Source organism: Rattus norvegicus, chromosome 7 (genome assembly GCF_036323735.1).
Source record: "Rattus norvegicus strain BN/NHsdMcwi chromosome 7, GRCr8, whole genome shotgun sequence".
Taxonomy (NCBI): Eukaryota; Metazoa; Chordata; class Mammalia; order Rodentia; family Muridae; genus Rattus; species Rattus norvegicus.
In genome coordinates, this window is record NC_086025.1 from 111825544 (window position 1) to 111844402 (window position 18859).

Genomic DNA, 18859 nt, shown 5'->3' on the forward strand with positions numbered 1-18859 from the left:
TCAGAGGCTGATAGGCTCATCCCACCAGGGTGAGGGGGCAAGACAGGAGACACCGAAAAGGGGACAGGAGAGATTTTCATGTGCTACTCTCTGATATAACCTCTCAGAAATAACCGTTGAGCAGCCAGAGGTCAGGCTATGCATGAGGCTGGTTCACAGGGCTCAGATCAAACATAATGGACGCTCTGGAAAGTACAAGGCAATAGTAAACAACCTGAGTAACTGTCTAGGGAAATGGGGCAGAGCTCCCAGAAGGGCCACTTGAGCCAGATCCTGACGTATGCATAGGAGCTCACTGGTTTTTAAGAGCACAATTGTAGTTCAGGGTAATGAATCCTCAGTTGGAAATCAGGGAATAAAGTAAAATCATGGGTGTGACGGAGGGTCCTCTCCACCTTAAACTACAGGGCTGGCTGCAGATGAGCTCAATAAAGTTGCCATTTCTACATGGTGGTGTGGAGACGGAACCATGGGTGTGAACAGTACTAGCTTTGCTGCCCAGCGGGCACAGGTGGGCATCTCCCAGCTTCTCAGAAGAGAGAGAGGCTCGGCTAAATCTGGATCCGTGGGGCCTGATATTTGTTAGATAAACATTTTCTTTTAGTTAGGAGGCCCGGGCTGGCCTTAAAGTCATGACAGTCTTGCCTCAGCCTCCAGTGTGCTGGGACGAGCGTCGTGTGTCACCTCAACAGGTGAGCAGCTTGTACCACACTCTTCAGGGGATCTTACGGTGGGATAGAACTGGCCCCACCCACAAACTTCTCAGTGTATTCTGTATTACTGCTAACCCACAGTTGTGGGAGCAGGCATCTCAGAGCTACCCAGCATCTCAGAAGGTGACGAAGGAGGTGCCAACTACGACCAATGGGGCTTATCTTAAGACTCCCTTGGGGACAAATATGCCTGCAGGTACACACGGCTGTTAATGGGACACCTCTTTGTGTTCTACTGGATTATAAGGGCTTTAGGGTCTCACTAGCTTCTCAGCCCCTCACTGTGTGAGTCCCCACACACTTCATCAGTCTGGTTATGTGTGGTCCTGGGAGTGATTTCCCATCCTCTTTGCCCTGTTTTGTTTGCTATTAACAAGTCACACATCCCGTCCTCCTCCTAAGGGAACGGGAAGGCACATACCATAGAAGGCCACATGGGACCCTATGAGTCAAATCTCCATGAAGATTTCTTTCACCCCCATAGGGACCATAGCCATGGGTCCCTGCCAAACCTGTGCCAGATGACGTCACCTCCATGTTCAGAGTTTCCCATCGTACCATTCCATCGTAACCAGAGTAAAAGCCAAAGTTGCCCTCTAGACCTGCAAAGCCCTTCCTAACATGCTTCCTTTCCTCTGCCAGGAGTCCTCGCATTCTGCTAAAGTGCTCACGGCTCCAGATGTGCACTGTGGCCTCAGGGCCTTTGCACTGTCTTCCCTTCTGAGCAGCCTCCTTTCCCCAGACGCCTTCAGAACCTACTTCAGGACTTCTTTCTGTTCACCTCCCAGACTCAGGACAGGTGCTTTGAGATTGTGCTGAGGGAACAATAGAGGTGGGAACAGCAGGAGAAGGCTACCTGCCCTTCAGCCCCAAGGATGCCTGGGTCCATCCAGGTTCTAAGATGGGGGAAGCAGGTGTGAGGAGGGGAAAGGCAACAGAGATGAGGCCTGGCCTGCAGCCTCAGAGCTCCTCCTCAGCAGCTCATGAACCCCTTATGCCCCAGCACTTAGTTGGGCTTCCTCCCTAACAATCTTATCCCTCCAGATCCCCCTTTCACTCTGGAAGGCTGGACAAGAGAGACCCAGAATCTCTAGAAAACGGGACTGGATTTCACCCCACAGCCTCAAAACTTGTTTTCGGAAAACTCAAAACACGTCAAGCAATGACCCATCTGCTGCTTCATGGAGTCTTTACCTTTGGTGGCTTCCTGTTGCTGCTGCCTTGCTTGCAGACCCCCTCCATGGAGCTGCCCCACCTTCCACCATCCCCAGAGGGTCTATTCAGAGGCAGCAAGGGAGTCAAGGCCAAGGCACCTCCCCTTTGCCCATTTCTGAGCAGGTGTGAGGGCATATGATGCTTCTTTGGGTGGCCACTTTCGCTCTTCCTTGAGACTCACTGGGCATGGGGCAGCCAGCCAGTCGAAGGCTCAGGACTGGGCTAGTCTCCACTTCTCTCTCTGCCTTTCTCATCTTTCTTCCTATGTCCTCTCAGGTTCATCTCAGCTTCCTCTATGGCAGAGCATCCCTGACTAGTTACGTGACAGACTTTAAACATTTCCTCTAGGAGTGTCACAGGGCGGGGGGGGGGGGGAGGTGTCTCAAGAGGTAAATAGAGATCACAAATCTGAAAGAACAAAAATTTGAAAGATTCCTGAGCCCCCTCCACAGCAGTCTAACAAGGAATCAAAAGTGCCAGAGGAGGAACCTGGGACCAGGGGAGCTACAGACTGTCTTAGCCTGTGGAGTTGTCTGGAAGCTGTACGGAGCTCTAGGGATGCAGCTCCTGTAAATTGTCACGCATGTTGGGGTGAGCTGGAGTGATGCACCTGCTTCTGAGTTATTCCTTTTAAGTGACCCCTCACCCATGCCCTGGGCCCCATCCCCCACCCCCACCCCTCCCCCACCCCGTGAGTAAGTAACTACAATAAAAACTTCTTGGTTCAACAAGTTGGATGTTGAGTTGAGACATCCCACCCCTCAAAAAACAAACAAACAAAAACTATGTCTGGAGGAAATGTTTCAATTCTGAAACATAGTTTCAATTCTGTCTGGTAACCATTGCTTTGATCTATCATAAGTTCCCCTTCTGAGGTGAGTGGAGAGTGTGTGTGTGTGTGTGTGTGTGTGTGTGTGTGTGTGTGTGTGTGTGTGTTTGTGTGTGTGGTCTTAGGAAAAGTCTGTCACGAAACACAGGAGAGGGCAGCCAGGTGCCTTGGCTAAGACTGAGTATGGCAATGATGTCCTCTGGGGGCCTTCGTGGCTAAAGGTAATGAGTGGGCCAGGGCAAGGAGGCAGACACACTACTGAGAAAAGGCACTTTATTCCAGTGTAGAGGGAGGGGGGAAGGCACCAAGAGGAATTCTAAAATCCTGTCAATCTCCATTGCGTAAGAGGCGAACCTTCAGCAGGTCATACAAGCCTGACTGAAGGGAACTGGCTGGATCTGGTGGGCGGAAGAGGAGGCTGCACACACTCAGGCCTTCCCACTCTTCCCCTGGGACACACGGGTCTCCGGGGGGGCCCTGCGAAACCACTCTGACCAGGAGCCATCGTAAACAGCCACATCGGGCTTGCCACAAAGGTAGGCAGCCAGGGCAATGTGGCAAGCAGTGACCCCTTTGCGGCATGTGGCGATAAGGGGCTGGGAGAGGTCCACCTTCTTGTCCTGGAATATGGCACGCAGCTCCTCTGGGCTCTTCTCGAAGCCATCTTCTGTCAGGAAGTTCATGAAGGGCACGTTGACAGAGCCACGGATGTGGCCTGAGTCCAGTCCTGGGCAGTAATAGAAAATATAGATGAGAGGAGGCATGGAGGTCAGAACCTGGGGACCTGGGGACCACCACCAATAAAAGTAATGTCTTTGCTCTCTTGGCAACTCAAACTGTAAGACTCAAGCCTGCAGGCCCTGTCCCAAGATCTGTCTTGATGGAGGGATGTTCTAAGTCACTTCTTAAGAGGACGTCTGTGTGCACCGCACCCTCCGAGTTTGTTCCTTGACCTCTGGTTATCACCTCTGTCCTCAACACCACAGGTTTTCTCACCTGTGAAGTGGGCTCAGTGGTACACACCGGTGTCCTGCCCGGGATCACTGGGGAGAGCAGATAGGATGAATTCACATAGAAGCTATTCAATTCGCTGCTGCCAAGGGCATGGTGGAGAGAAACTTTGAGGGCCTCCCTGGGCAGCCATTTGCATGAGTATTGAAGCTGGCTAGCTTTGTGAGTTCTGTAAATTCATTTTCCAAGTGAAAATGCAGAGGTGTGCTGACATGAAATGGCTCAACCGAGGACACAAAGGAGAGCCTGACCCAGGACCACACCCATTCTAGATGTTTCTAGAATGGCACATAGTTGTAAAAACAGATGGGGGATCTCATATCAGATACGTGTTCAAATCCCACCTCAGCCATTTACTACTCTGATTTTTTTAGCCACCTCTGCCCCTCAGTTTCCCCATGGGGAGTGAATGCCCCTGGGTGAGGACAAACAACATTGATAATATTGAGTCCAAATGGTGTCTGCTCCTGTGCTGTGGTCCTTCTAGTAACAGGGGTTGTGCTGCTCCCTCCACACCCTCTGAAGCTTAAGTGTGAGCACAGCAGAGGTGAGGCAGGCCAGGGTCCTTTCTCGAACATACCCAGTGAGACTGGAGAAATCAGTGTGGGTGGTAACTCACAGTTGCAGTCCCTGCGTGCTGCAGGCTGAGGCAGGAGGATCCGTAGTTTGGGGCCAACCTAGTCTATGCAGTGAGCTACGGTCACTCTGGGCTATTGAGAGAGACCTCATTTGAAAAACCTCAAACCAATAGAGGAGGAAACAACACAGATGGGCCATGGCTGCCTGGTGGCATGCAAAGGACTCATGCTTTGTCAGTCCCTGCATGCTTAGCCATTTCTCTCTTCCTTGGGCACCTGCACCCCTCCACAGACCGCACTAAGAGTGAGGCCCATGACAGAACTGCCTCTGGCTCTTCAGGTTCCCCAAATCCCCACCAACCCATTAAACTTGGGCCACAGGGAAAGACAGAAACAGCATGGTTGGCATGGTGAGAAGGGGAGGAACAGGCTTACAGGGGATACTCTTTGGGTCAATGCTGCAACATGGGAACCCCCTCATCCCAAAGAAGATTCTAGAATCATTAGCACAAGCAGAGTCCTCTGACTAAACACATGTCCCTGCTTGCAAAAGACAGTGACATCTAGACACGTCTTCCTGCTGTGGCCTGAAACCAGCTTTGTGTTACCGTGCCAGTGGGGAGCACTTGACCTGTGGAGATTAACTGTCAGGATACAGCAGCTTCCTGCAGGCACTGTGGGGAGAGATCATTTGCACCGGACCTCTGACTGCTGCTTTCTTCTTGTCGGTGACATACCAACTATACTGTTGTCTGGAGTCTATCAAAGGGGACCTTGTCTGAGTAAGGATGAAGCTAGAGATGCTGGAAGCCTTGACGCCAGCCCGAGGAGGTAGCAATGGCCACTCTGCTAGAAAGGCTCAGGGCCCATCTGTTTGTTTGTGGGTGGGTGGGTGGGTGGGTGGGTGAGGAGCACATCTGTATAGATGTGGACATGGAGGTCAGAGGACCATCTAGACTCATACTCCTCACTGGCTCATGCACCAAGAACTTGCTGTTTTAATAAGGCTGGCTGCAGTGAGACCCAGAGGTCTGTCTGTGTCTGCCTCCCCAGTGCTGGGGTCCTGGCATGAGTTAGTAAATTGGTTTGGAGAATCTAACTCAGGTCCTCATGGTCACAAGGCAAGCAGTTTTCTCACTGAGCAACCTCCCCAGCCTCTGCCTGGGGACTTTACAGGAACAGAAGCCACAGCCTTTGTGCAGAGGGAGAGCCAGGGAACCCATGGGCCCAGGCCAGAGAACTCTGGAACACTGCCAACCAGAGGAAGTACTTGCAGCTAGAAGCAAACTTCCTACCACATTCCTCCCCTCTGCAGCCAGCACCCCAAAAGTGGGTTCTCTAGATAACTATATCTCTCTCATTCCTCACAAAACTAAGAGACTTTCCTCCCAGCTCTAATGGGGATCCCAGGCTAAGAGAGATTTAATAACTTCCCTAGGGACACATAGCAGAGGCATTGAAAATCAAGTCCGACTCCAAAGCCTGTGTTTTTTAGTCACTCTGAGCTCCCCTGGAAAATAAGGCTGAGGCAAGGTATTACTGAAATGACTTCTTGTGTTCCTCAGTGACCTGCAAGTCTAGGAGTTTGTGTTCCAGGTCTGTGAGGAGGTTCATTCAAGTCAGTAGGCATGTGGAGTGGCTATTCCTGGTTGTCAACTTGACTCTATCTGGAATGAACTACAATCCAGAACTGGAAGGCTCACCTGCGATCCTGATCTTGAGGCTGGGAGATGCAAGTTTCTGACCTGGATCTTGGTGTGGAGATCTTGAAGCAAAGTGGCTATGAACCCCCAAGACTAAGGCAAGGAGATCTCTGAGTTCATGGTCATCTGGGACAAAACAAGTCCCAGATCCAGGTGTGGTGGTGCACACCTTTAATCTGGGCCACACCTTCTGCTGGAGACCTACATAAGGACATTGGAAGAAGGAAGATTCTCTCCTTTGCCTGCCTGCCTGCTTTGTGGTACTGAGTCACTGCTAGGTCCTTGGACTTTCATTCACAGCTGCTGCTGATCATTGTTGGGGAGTTGACTACAGGTAAGTCATCAACCAATTCCCTTACTATATAGAGACTACCCTTACTTAGTCTAGAGAACCCTGACTAAGACAGCATGTTAAGATCCCTTAGGCCACAGAAGGGCATGGTTGTTGGAGGCCAAGAAAATCTGTTTGGACCATTCTGGCTTTCATCCCAAAGATAGGGAATCCAATCCAGAAGTCACCTTGGCTGTGGCCCAAGAGGCAGGGCCATAGGCAGAAGTATTCCTTGCTCTCACATAGCAACAATGTGGAGTGGTGACCTCTCCTCCCCTAGTACTCATGTTTGTTCTGCCTTACTCCACCCTCCACAGCAGCTTTAGGCAAGCCTCACTTCAGGGCCTGCAGCCCTGAGTACAGTAAGGCCAGTCCCTCCACAAGACCACTGAAGATTCCAGAAGCAACTACATCCAGGGGTCTACAAGTCAAAGTACTCAGCACAGACCAGCAATCTCCTCCGTTCTCATCCTCACCCACCCCTAGGTGAAATAACCTGGTCACAGGTATCCAGGTTCAACAACTGAGAATTGAGTGCCACCAGGCCCAAATACAGAATTCCCACTTTATAGATGAGAAAACTGAGGCTTGGAGAAGGCAACCAGCCTATTACTGGCAAAGCCCTTAGAGACCCCTGAACTCTAAGGTTCCTCTCTATGATTCTTCCTACTTGCTCTAGGTGCCCAGACTCAGGCCTGACGAATATAGGTTACCACTGTCTTTCTAGTGTTCCTTCCGGTGGTTACACACAGCTGCACCTGAATATTCTTTTATTTGCATGCTTACTCAGGACTCTGGAAGGCACACAAAGGCCTGATGGGCAGGCAATTGCCCCCAGAAGGCAAGAAGTAGCCATGGGGTCTCTGAGGATCTGTTTTTCATTTCTGCCATATTCAGTACCTTCAGGAACACTCAGTCAAGGCCTCCCCATCCCCCATGCCGTATATCTGTTCTGCTGAACCCAGAGGAACCTCCCCGAATCCATCCCACAGAACAGACCTTGACCTTGGTGGTGTGCATTTGTGTCCAGCAAATCCTCTTACAGAATGGGGCACGTAGCCCATCCCCTGCCTGTCTAGATGGCCCTGGACTTTGCTCAGTGCCTTCCCCTCCAAAGAGCCCCTGGAACAAAAGCCATGTGCTGTGACAGGGCTGGGGATCTCTGCTTGTTTATGAACAACCAGGAAACGCAAAGTCAAGCGGTTGGGCTGAACCCACCACGAACAAGTGGCTGAGCTGGAATGAAAACCCAGGCTCTCTGACACTCCCGGGCAATCAGAAGAGGTAGGAAGAGTTGTAGAAAAGAGAAGGACTTTAGAACGCAGGCAGCCTGTGTCCCCTCTCCAAGCCTCAGTTTTCCTCATTTGTAAAGTGCTGGGAGGCTATGTCTGGGCCCCGTTGTCACTCATTTCTTGGTTTGCTTTTCAGCCTGCTGACAAAGCTCAATGGCCAGCTTTGCTCTCCCTTCCCCCCAGTTTTCGTTCCAAGAAGCAAAAGGGCTTTGAGCCAAGAGCAGGAGGGGCTGCAGGTATCCCATGTCCAGAGTCTCTGGAAAGCGCCTAATGAGTGTGCATCTTTCTCTCCTGACCTTCCCAGAGCCAAGCAGGCGGGGGAAATCAAAGGCCTGGAGAGAGTGAGACTGGAGCGGTGCCAACCTCTGCTAACTCTATGTGTGGCCTTGATCTGCTCCTGCCTCTGCCTAGGCCCCCCTCTGTCCAGTGGGATAACAATTTAGTATTAAGACTGTGAAAACAGGGTTGCGCACATCAGCTGGCAGAAAGGAAGAGACATTTTGCAACAAGTTAGGTAAAATGTTATCCTGGAGTTAAATCGTGTAGGGAAGGAGCACTTACTGATTAAAAAGATAGAGAAAGGTGTGAGGTGAGCCACCACCAGCCCTGTACTCTGGAAAAGCAAAACGTGGGGTTGCCTCTAGTCAGGTGCCTCTAGAAGGCAGCATTTCGTGTCCTGAGATTTTTTTTTCCTCACTCCTAAGCTGTACAGACTCCTTCAGGCTTCCCCACACATACAAAAGGGGACCCAAGGGCCATCTTTCTGGGAATGCCTGGCACAGGAGGCTCCCCTGAAGCCTAGGAAGTGGTGGTGGGGCTGAATGGGTTTGTATCTGGATTGAGAACCCTGGTTTAAAACAAAATGGTACTGGGATCAAATCCAGATTCTGTCACTTAACTGACCAAGTAACAATCTTCTGGTGTTTCATCTAAGTTAGGTATTTCCCCCCATCAATATCCCTGGCACAAGCTGACAGCTGCTGTAAGGGCTCCATAGACAGGCTGCAACAACTTGTTGAGGTTAGGAACTGAGCTGCCTTTCACAGACACTAGTCAGGGTCACAAAAGAGCTCAGGGAAGAACCTTGTTGGTGTTTGAAAGGGTTTCCCGGCCCTAAAGGGTGTGAAGATATTTGTAGACCTCTATACAGCCATTCAAATGACCGCTTGTCGGTAGAACATCTTTTGGTACATCAACATCTCCCACGTACATCAACAGCACGTGGGAGAGCTGGTGACTGGAAGTGGACCGTAGACAGGCCAGCAGTCACCTAATGGGGGCAGCTTCTTAGCACCCACCTATGGCACACAGGGCCCTGGTGTGTGCTACAAAAGCCTTTAAAGTTAGCTGTCCACACCCATTTTACAGATGGAAAGGCAAGTCTACCTGGAGGGACTGAGGGTCCCAGCTGTTTTAATTCCCCATCTTTCTGTTGTACAGTTCTCCCAGGGGGAACAGAAACACCTACCTACTGCATCGGGCTCCGGTTGTGTGCCCAGGTACCGTCCCTGGGCCCGAGAATCCACCAGCTGGAACCTTTTAGACTGGAGGTTCTCCAGGACCTGCTCATAGGTCTTGAGCAGGGAGCGGTTCAGTGTGGCTTTGAAAACGGCTGGCTCTGGCCGCGAGGGTTCAGATGTCACCGGGTGGCCCTCCTTCAGCCAGTTCCGGAAACCACCATTGAGCACTGATACTGTGCGGTGGCCAAACACACGAAACATCCACCATACTCTGGGTGCATAGAAGCTGCCCAGGTCGTCTCCATCGTATACCACGACGTGTGTGTCGTTGCTTATGCCCAGGTTGCCCACGTAGTCCCCAAAGTGGGCCTCACTGGGCAGCATCATCTCGTAAGGCGAAGTCGTGTCCCGGCACTCCTCTATATCAAAGAAGGACGCGCCAGGCACGTGTCGCTCCTGGTACTCTTTGCGTGCCTGGCGGGTCCCTGGTGAGTACCATGACGCGTCCAGCACCCGAAGGCTTGGCCCCACCTTGCCGGACCGAATGGATTCCGCCAGCCACTTGGTGGAGACCAGCGCTCGATAGAGCACCTGATGAACCATAGTGTCAGCTCTGCGTGTCACCTGGCGCGGGTGGGAACCGGGAAAGAGAACAGGCCTGTGAGGACTGAGTGCGGTGGGTGGAGACCGGGAGGCGGGGCTGTTGTCCCCACTACAGTTTCCCAGCGTGCAATGGTAACTACATTCAGAGCCAGTCTCACAGTGGGAGAGGTTGGCACATTCCCTAGGGAAAGCCTGCCCCACCCCCTCCCACTGCCTTGGCGCCCTCCCTTTCTGGTGCCTAAGAGGGCAGGTGGGCGTGGCCAAGAGTTTAGGAGCATTCCTATAGCAGCCACTGGTGGGAGGGGCTGGCTCAGGACACTGTCTGCAAGAATGGGAAAAACAAACACAAGCCCTAGAATGAGAAGATGGCCCTTGGGCTTCGAGTCGCCTGTCCCGGGAGCACTGACCACTCTCCATCCCTTCTGCTTTCGTTTCCTGCAGCCTTAGTTCTCTGGCTTCTAGAATGCCCTATTCCGGTGAAAGAACTCCAGGCACCCTGCCCTGCTTTCGCCACCAGAACCCAGCCAGAGGACCCATCCTGGGAGGTTCGCTGCACTCAATCGCCCCAAAAGCGGCGCTGGCACTTGCCCTTGCGCTCTGGAGAAGCTGGTGGGTTCAAACCAGCAGCTGGGAGTGTTCCCAAGTGGACTGCACCATTGTACCGCCTCCCATAGGGATGAGGAGAGACACCTCTCTCAAAGACAGTCGGGACTCCAAACAGCTTCTGCGGCTTCGCACGTGAATCCTGTTTGCCCCTCCTGGTATAATATTTCTCATACCCAACAGGTGCTATTGGAGGCTCGAGGTGACACTGAGGCAGAGTACAACCCGGCTTCATGGCGCGTGCCCTCCCCCGCAGTCCGGGGAATGGAAGGTGCAAGGGCTCGGAGTGGCCCAGGCAGTGGGCTGTGCCCAAGTCTCCTCCCTTCGGCTGGCCGCAGGTTGGTGGCGGAAGGAGGGGACCTCTGAGGGCGCGGGGAGGGGGTGACATGGCGGAGCTGGGGAGTGGGGAGCGCGAAACCCTGGTACCTACTGCCCAATGCGTCCTATTTGCTTTTCTATGAGAGAGGGTGCGTAGCGAGGCACCACGCGGGAGTGGAGGGAGTGGAGGAGGGGATGCAGTCTATGAGAGAAGAGTTTCCAGGGCGCCCCTAATTTGCCTTACGGGGGGCTGTCCATGGCTACTTGTGACCGCCTATGGGTTGGGGTGGGATAAGAGACAGGTGGATAGTAGTGGCCGGAAGAAGTTTGGAATGACCTCCTGAGAAAGTAGCAGGGCCCGAGAGAATAAACAAAGCAATTTAGAGGGGCTGTGGTGAGAAGACCCAGCGTGCCCCAAGAGGAGAAAGTAGCAGAACGCACTGGAATGAAATGAAACTAACCTTTATCAGGCTCTCCTTGCCGAGTGCCTTAAACGACCCTGCGGGATTGAGCTGAAACTTCTCCCAACAGGAGAAACAAGTAGAGCCAGGAGGTGCCAGGGCACGTAGTGGAGAAGGGACTAATTTCTCACCTGAAGCCCAAAGTGGTGGGAGCTGTTGGTCCTTGAAGCCTGATGATGATGGTGGTGGTGGTGGTGGTGGTGGTGGTGATGGTGATGGTGATGGATAGTCTTGGGCTTCAATTTTTGCCACTTCATTGTAAATTTATATAAATGCCAATAAGCAAAATATCTGGAAATAGAGCGTGGCTCTTGCAAACCAGCGGTACACCACCTCTCTAGTCTACTCTGGTCCCCTGGAATGCTTTTCTCCTGGACACCCCTCCCCTCCCCGTTTTTTGAACATCAATTCTGCCCTGAAAAACTGTCATGATGTGTTGCAAACATTCAAACACTGCTTAGCATTTTCCCAGCGTACACTGAACTTTGAGATTAACAGTAGGGAAAAGAATGAACCAGGAGGGTCCCAGTGAGGAGATGCTCTTCGGTGCCTGCCCACCCCCTGCATGAGTGGGGCATATAGGCTCACACTAGCTTAGGATGGCCTCGTCCCATCCTATGTGTCCTGATGAACCTCCAGGGAGCCACTCTCCCTGGGATCCTAGCCCTCCAAGCACAAAGAAGCCTTGTCTTTTTCGTTTCTGCCCCTTGTGGATACCCATAGCCTAGCCTCTCTGACCCTCTTTCCGCTGTCTAGGGCTTTTTCTTGATAACTGTCAATCAAGCTGGGAGGTAGTGACCTCAGACCTCTGAAATCCCACCCCCTAGAAGTCTAAGATAGGCCAGCTGTAGATTCAAGAGCCATTTGGAGAGTAAAGGAAGAAATAACGGGTTTGCACTCAACTTCCCTAAAAGATCATTCAAAGAAGCTGTTATAGGGTAGATGGTGGCCCTTCTATATTCATATTTTTAATCTCATTAAGAGGTAGGTTTTGGAGTTAGGCATGTGGTATATACTTGTAACTTACCACCACCTCACCCCCTGGAAGCTGAGCAGGAAAAGAAACCAGGCTAGCCTCGAACTCACAGGGCTCTAGAGCTGGGATAAAAGGTGTGTACCACCAGTGCCTGGCTTACCCTTTTTCTTATCCCTAGGTTGCAGAAGTGTGCTTCTGCTTCCCTCACAAAGTCCTTCTGCCTTCTCTCTCCTGTGCAAGCTGAGGTAGAAGCCATGGTGTTCAAACTAAACTCCAGAATTCCTCACTTGATTGTTGCTTGAGCTGCTCTGGGGGCCAACCACAGTCAAGGGTTCTCAATGTGTACCACCTCCCCAAACCCACCCCACACAGGGCCTAGGCCAGTGATCCTAGCCTACCCCCACTTAGTACCTTGGTTTCTGTTGTTTGTTTAGGTCTTTTGTTGTTCTGAGTTTTTTGTTTGTTTGTTTGATTGATTGATTGATTGATTGATTGATTGATTGACTGATTGATTTTATCTCCTTTTGCTGAGTAGTCTGGGCTGGGCTGGAACTTCCTATGTAGAGTAGGCTGGCCCTGACCTCTGTTCCTCCTACCTCAGTCTCTTGAGTACTGGTATTATAGGAGGTACAGCTCCCAACTCAGGTAATTGCAAGTGTATCAAGGGGCCTCAGTGGCTTTGAGAAAAAGGTGACGGCACCAAACCTTAAGGGTGTTCCTTCAGCAGGCTGGGGAGAGGCTGCTTTGTCAGCTGTTGTAATACACGAGGATTAAATGGCACTGGGCGAAGGGTGAATTCTGGTTATTGTTCCCATTGGACTCCTAGACCGGCTCCATGAATGAGTGGATCTGATTGGCTATGAAGCTGGACTGCATCTTAGAGAAGGGCTGAAACTTTGGTCTTATTTGCTTTACCTAAGGGCTAATTGAGCCTGGCCCTGGCCCTACCCTACTTTGCTGGGTAAGGACTAGAGTGAGGGACTTGCACCACCCTCTCTCTCATGGCCATAATGTCAAGTGAAGCTGCTCATTGTTCAAAGCCTGGCAGGGGGGCTTCCTAGGTGATAAAGGCAGGACCTGGCTTCACCCCAGGCCCTGTTTGTATTCCTGGACTCTGCTCTACCAGTGCGCAGGCTCCACCTACGCCGGTTAGCACACATGCCCTAACCGCAATCCCTGAGACAGGCTAGTCTCTCATTCTGGTATCTTTCCTGTCTTGCAGCCCTGCAATCCGAGCGTCCCCTAGGCCATGGCTGCCCCACAGCTTTTCCGAGCTCTGGTATCTGCTCAGTGGGTGGCGGAGGCTCTGAAATCCCCTCGCGCCTCTCAGCCGCTGAAGTTACTGGATGCGTCCTGGTACCTACCCAAGCTGGGCCGCGATGCGCGACGCGAGTTTGAGGAGCGCCACATCCCGGGCGCCGCCTTCTTTGACATCGATCGTTGCAGCGACCACACATCGCCCTACGACCACATGCTGCCTAGTGCCACGCATTTCGCCGACTACGCGGGCAGCTTGGGCGTGAGTGCCGCTACACACGTCGTGATCTACGACGGCAGCGACCAGGGCCTCTATTCCGCTCCGAGGGTCTGGTGGATGTTCCGTGCCTTCGGCCACCACTCTGTGTCGTTGCTGGACGGCGGCTTCCGCTATTGGCTGAGCCAGAACCTGCCAATTAGCTCTGGCAAAAGCCCCTCGGAACCTGCGGAGTTCTGCGCGCAGCTCGATCCCTCCTTCATCAAGACCCACGAGGATATCCTGGAGAACTTGGATGCCCGGCGCTTCCAGGTAGTGGACGCCCGCGCAGCTGGCCGTTTCCAAGGCACACAGCCAGAACCCCGAGATGGTAACGCGCTGGGGAAACAGGCAGATGGGGATGTGGGGACAGGCTGGTGTGTGCTCCGGACACTGCCTAGCCTTGTGCTAGCATTTCACCCATGCAGAGCAAGGGAGAAGGGCTAGTTGCTGGCTACTTTACTCTAAGCCTCCGCTTCCTTCTTGTAATGGAGGCCGCAATACTACCTCGCCGTTTTAGAATTCTGAGCTGAGGTTGCCTAAGTATCTCCAGGGCACCCAGAGCTCGACAATCCACTAACTGTAATACCGAGCTTCTGTACAGCCACCCCAAAATAGCAGAAGGCAGCCCCCACCAAGTTTAGGAAGGACCCAAGCTTGGTCCATCTGGTCTAGCCTGCAGATCCTGAGTTGATAGGGTGCCCGACGCTTGCAACTGCCGCCTGAGTAATATTTAAGAGATTCTGAGAGGGTGTTAGGATGGGTGGCTCAACATGGTTGGTGCCCCAGGTGAGAGCCAAGCCGGCTGCTATGGCCCGGGCTTCTCCGGGCAAAGTCTTGTGTAATGCGGGAAGGAATCTCACAAAGCAGGCAGAGCTATGGCCATGGTGGGGTGAGCCGAACCTCTCAGGAGCTAGGTGCAACCAGCCTTCAGCACCCACAGATACCACATTCCAGTGTTTAAACAACCTCAGAAAAGTTTTCTTTTTTTTCTGTACTGAGGGTTTGCCCTTCCTTTCCCTGCCATTACTCCTGAATGACACAGTGTAACTACATAGCATTTACAGCTATAGTGAGCATCGAAAGAGATCTAGAGATGGGTGTGGCTGTAATCCCAGCATTTGGAGGCCGAGACAGGTAGATCACCAGTTCGAGGCCAGCCTGGGCTATATGTAGTAATTCCCAGGTAGCCTGAACTAGAGAGTGAGATCCTGTCTCAAAATGCAAAAGGGAGAGAAAGGAGTTGGGGCAGATCCAACGACATGTTCAATGTCAGGAGGGTGTGTGTAGATTACATGACGGGACACCATTTCATGTGATTTGGTATCGTGGAGGGTCCAGGCACCAATTCTCCTGAAAATATGGAGCAATGCCTGCGCTGCCATTGTGTAGGTGAGGAGAATAGTCCTGGAATGGCTGCCTTGCCAGAGACCTCAGGAAGGGACCTCTCTGCATTCAGACTCCCTGCATACTTAACCACAGTGAGCAACCATTTCTCTACAGCCTGCCAGGGTACAGGAACCAGCCATGGCCCTGGAAGCTCTGTCATGCCCTCTCTACTGGTACAGGCTTCTGCTCAGAGCCCTATCTCTGTTTTGCATTGTGTAGTGCCTGGCAGGTCAGCTCACTCCTCTGGATGGTGACCCCGGCCTGTGTGGGATGAAAGCAGGGGTAAGAGTTAACGTGCTCCAGGCTGCCAGGCTGGAAGCCATGCTAGTTTAAAGCTTCACCATTTCTCCTCCACAGTCCCTGACTTGGCCAAGTACACCTGTAAATTGCTCCTTCAGTCCAGCAGATCAGGGTTCGTGTTTTGCTTTGAGGACCCTGGATCAATAGCTCGCTCTTCTCCCTGCTTTGAGAAGGGCTGCATGGGGTGACTTTTAGGAGATCCACTTCATTGGGGATGACTAACACACTGGATCCTCTCGGAGCTCAGGAGCTCTGTCTCCTGCCATCCTCTGAGGAGAGAGACCAGCAACTCCCACAAAGACAGGGAAACCAAGGCAGAGGGCTCTCACACACTCATTTTGGGATCTAGACAGCCCAGATTTGACTGACAGCTGTGTGGTTTCATTCTGATGTGAGTCTTAGCCCTCCTGTGAAAATGGGGCTTTAGTAACCTCTGGCTGGAAGAAAGCTAGAAACAAAATGTACATTGGAGCCCTTGGGGCTTCCAAGCAATGGGTAAAGTGACAGTCCCCTTATCCACACATTTCTGGCCTTGCTAGGTCTCCCCCCTTTTTATTGGGTATTCTTATTTATATTTCCAATGTTATCCCCTTTCCTGTTTTCCCATCCATAACCTCCCACCCCATCCCCCTCCCCCTGCTTCTATGAGGGTGTTCCCCTACCCTCCCACCCACCCCTTCCAACCTCCCCGCCCTGACATTCCTCTACATATGCAGCTGGAACCATGGGTCTGTCCATGGTAGCAGAGGATGGCCTTATTGGGCATCAATGGGAGCCTACCAAGGCTCGATGTCCCAGTGTAGAGGAATGTCAGGGCGGGGAGGTTGGAAGGGGTAGTGGTTTAGTCCCTGGGAGCTCTGATTGGTTGGTATTGTTGTATTTATGGGGTTGCAAACCCCTTCACCTCCTTCAATCCTTTCTCTAACTCCTCCACTGGGGGACCTGGTTCTCAGTTCAATGGTTTGCTGCTAGCATTCGCCTCTGTATTTGTCTTGCTCTGGCAAAGCCTCTCAGGAGACAGCTATATCAGGCTCCTGTCAGCATGCACTTCTTGGCATCAGCAATACTGTCTGGGTTTGGTGGTTCTTTTGGTTTTTTGGACAGAGTCTCGTGTAGCCCCAGTTGGCTTCAAACACACTATGTCACTATGCCACTCAGGATGACTTTAAACTTCTGCTCCTCCACTTGCCTTCACCTACCAAGTGCTGGGCTGAAAGGCAGACATCACCAGGGAAAAAAAAATTTTTTTTTGAAGCACTGAGGGTGAAACCCAAGGCTTCGTGCATATTAGGCAAGCACTCTACTAGCTGAGCCATATCCTCAGATCGAGACTAAATTCTTTTAAGAATAAAGTCTAATGTCCCCTATGACCAGAAGTTCAAAACCTCCTTCCAGGTACATTGAGGTTTTTCTGCCCCTCTGCCTCACCATTTTCTGAACCTTGGTGACCATGACGCTTTGTGCATCATTCCAAGGCTCCTGGGTTCTTCCTGTCTGTGATGCTCTCAGTCACACTGTCAGGACCTCTGATTGGCTGGCTTCAGCCTGGGAGAAGACCCCCCGCCCCTCCACAGGCACTAAGGCCTGCTCCTTGGCAACACAGGCTCTGGGGTGGCTACATCTCTCCCCACCCACTGCTAGCTCGAGCATGCTAGTCTTTGTGCCTTATTTCCCTGGGGTGAAGGTGACAGACATTTCCTTCCCATAGATTTCGGGTGGTATTAAAGGAGAAAACACTGCTGAGAGGGTCTAGGCACTGTCCTGCACAAAGCAAGTGTTACAGCCATGTCAGCTCTTTCTATTTTCACACTGTAGCCCTAGGGTATTTTTGTCACACTGGCAATTATCTGGTTAGTGCCCGTCTGCCATCTCTAGGCCCCCAAGTGTCCTGAGTCCTAATTGAACAGAGGTCACATGTATCACTTTGCTGCCCCTCAAGGATCATAGTCAGGAAGCCCAGGGTGTTGTGTAGCTGGTAGAGTCTAGTTCTTGGGTTCAAACTCTAGCCAGCAATTAACTGGGCACAGTGACTTTGGGTGTTCCTTAGCCCTAGGCTGGCCATCTGTGTGGGTGTGGTGCCTAGCTCTGGTGGCTTTAAGATAAGACATTGGACGCACACTTGGCATTCTGCTGTGGTGGGAGACTTGATACCACAAACTCCAGCAACACTAAACACTGCTCCTGCTACCCTTCCATGTGTTCCCCCCTGTGCAGGCATCGAACCTGGACACATCCCTGGCTCAGTAAACATCCCATTCACTGAATTCCTGACCAGTGAAGGTCTGGAGAAGAGCCCAGAGGAGATCCAACGCCTGTTCCAGGAGAAGAAGGTGGACCTGTCCAAGCCCTTGGTAGCCACATGCGGCTCCGGTGTCACAGCCTGCCACGTGGTCCTGGGGGCCTTCCTCTGTGGCAAACCCGATGTGCCTGTCTACGATGGCTCCTGGGTGGAGTGGTACATGCGTGCCCAACCGGAGCACGTCATCTCTCAGGGCCGGGGGAAGACCCTGTGAAGGACACAGTGCAGCTTGGGTGACACCGAACCATCCTAGTGCCAGCCTGGTCACTCTGACCCTGCTTTGCCAAGAGTCCTTCCTCAGACAACTCAGGTGGTGTTTAAGGTGATATCCCAGAGACCAGGAGTTTCAGTGACTCCTGGGCACTCAGTGGAGGTAGCCGAGAGGTGGCAGACAGTAAGAGGGTACCCAGGGGAGGGAGGGAGGCCAGACAGTAGAACAGCTTACATGGTGCTAAGCTGGGGCCCACCTAGCTTGTTTCACTGTTGGGAAATAAAACATCAAGCACAAAACCTTTGTGGTTGTGAGAATGTCTCTGTGTGATGAAGGGCCAGGGATTCCTGCACAACAACAAATGAATGAAAGAACAGGGAGGGGTTGCTTGGGGCCAGGGAGGTCTCCCAGCCTGGGAGAAACATCGTTGCCTTCAAGTGATGCTGGGGCCTCAGAGACCCTGTCCCCAGGGACCATGGCAAACTGTCACCTGCCTATAACCCTGGAGTTTACATCTGGTTTCTGGGCTCTTTGTATTTGTGTGTATACGCACGCACGTGATTTATGTGTATGGATTGGCATGCATGTTGAGATCAGAGGACAACCCCTGCTGTTGTTCCTCAAACACAATCCACCTTGTTTTAGAGACAGGGCCTCTCCTTGGTCAGGAACTCACCAAGTAGGCTTGTCTGGCTTGGCCAGGGATCCCCAGGGGTTTGCCTCCATCTTCCTAAGACAGAGCACACGGCACCTCCCCCGGCATGTTTCCCATGGGTTCGTGTGGGTTCTGAGGACTGAACGCAATTCCTGCAAACCCTGTACTGATTGCGCTGTCTCCACAGCCCTGCCTCTGGATGATATCAGGCGAAGTTAGCCACAGGGGGCCTTCTATATGCAGATGGACAACACAGATGCTTTCAGAGAAAGTTGGGTCCACTGCTTAGAAGGCTGTTCCAACCTTGCCAGAGTCTTCTGAGGAAGGGCTGAATCTAGTGGCCTGGGAAGAAAATCTGGCCTCAAACTCTGGGAGCTTTCACTCAAATCTGTTCTCCGA

At 52.2% G+C, this 18859-nt stretch overlaps 2 protein-coding genes and 1 long non-coding RNA gene across 11 annotated transcripts; 2 read left to right on the plus strand and 1 right to left on the minus strand.

Moving 5' to 3' along the window:
- Positions 1–1883, plus strand: LOC120093821 (uncharacterized). Of its 4 annotated transcripts, none has more exons than XR_010053880.1 (5): positions 1–511; positions 605–692; positions 767–909; positions 1356–1512; positions 1758–1883. It is a non-coding gene; the product is annotated as an uncharacterized LOC120093821 (long non-coding RNA). The 4 variants fall into 4 exon arrangements; XR_005487548.2 differs by having other exon boundaries at positions 795–909; XR_005487546.2 differs by lacking the exon at positions 767–909 and having other exon boundaries at positions 1–130; positions 408–511.
- A 1130-nt stretch (positions 1884–3013) lies between these two features.
- On the minus strand, positions 3014–11437 carry Tst (thiosulfate sulfurtransferase). 3 transcript variants are annotated; one of them, XM_063263012.1, is made up of 3 exons: positions 11249–11437; positions 9141–9756; positions 3014–3484 (listed from the first exon to the last, which is right to left on the minus strand). In XM_063263012.1, exons 1-3 carry the CDS (start codon positions 11372–11374, stop codon positions 3186–3188), a joined length of 1041 nt encoding a protein of 346 aa, XP_063119082.1. In that variant the 5' UTR covers positions 11375–11437; the 3' UTR covers positions 3014–3185. The 3 variants fall into 3 exon arrangements, with proteins under 3 accessions (XP_063119082.1, XP_063119083.1, NP_036940.1); XM_063263013.1 differs by lacking the exon at positions 11249–11437 and adding an exon at positions 10515–10592; NM_012808.1 differs by lacking the exon at positions 11249–11437 and having other exon boundaries at positions 3017–3484; positions 9141–9766.
- Mpst (mercaptopyruvate sulfurtransferase) lies at positions 10536–18108 on the plus strand. Of its 4 annotated transcripts, none has more exons than XM_039078360.2 (3): positions 10536–10676; positions 13316–13879; positions 17510–18104. In XM_039078360.2, exons 2-3 carry the CDS (start codon positions 13343–13345, stop codon positions 17540–17542), a joined length of 570 nt encoding a protein of 189 aa, XP_038934288.1. In that variant the 5' UTR covers positions 10536–10676; positions 13316–13342; the 3' UTR covers positions 17543–18104. The 4 variants fall into 4 exon arrangements, with proteins under 4 accessions (XP_038934288.1, NP_620198.1, XP_063119029.1 ...); NM_138843.2 differs by having other exon boundaries at positions 10650–10676; positions 13316–13937; positions 17510–18108; XM_063262959.1 differs by lacking the exon at positions 10536–10676 and adding an exon at positions 10700–10760 and having other exon boundaries at positions 13316–13937.
- The last annotated feature ends 751 nt before the right edge of the window (positions 18109–18859 follow it).

What these genes read in the sequence shown, in the direction of transcription:
- Tst (XM_063263012.1), bottom strand. Translation starts at nt 11,374, where the DNA reads ATGAAGTGGCAAAAATTGAAGCCCAAGACTATCCATCACCATCACCAT. An exon ending in CCCACCACTTTGGGCTTCAG is followed by an intron (nt 9,757 to 11,248) that starts GTGAGAAATTAG and finishes CACCCGCGCCAG; the next exon opens with GTGACACGCAGAGCTGACAC. An exon ending in ACCGGAGCCCGATGCAGTAG is followed by an intron (nt 3,485 to 9,140) that starts GTAGGTGTTTCT and finishes ATTACTGCCCAG; the next exon opens with GACTGGACTCAGGCCACATC.
- Mpst (NM_138843.2), top strand. Translation starts at nt 13,343, where the DNA reads ATGGCTGCCCCACAGCTTTTCCGAGCTCTGGTATCTGCTCAGTGGGTG. An exon ending in ACAGCCAGAACCCCGAGATG is followed by an intron (nt 13,938 to 17,509) that starts GTAACGCGCTGG and finishes CCCCCTGTGCAG; the next exon opens with GCATCGAACCTGGACACATC.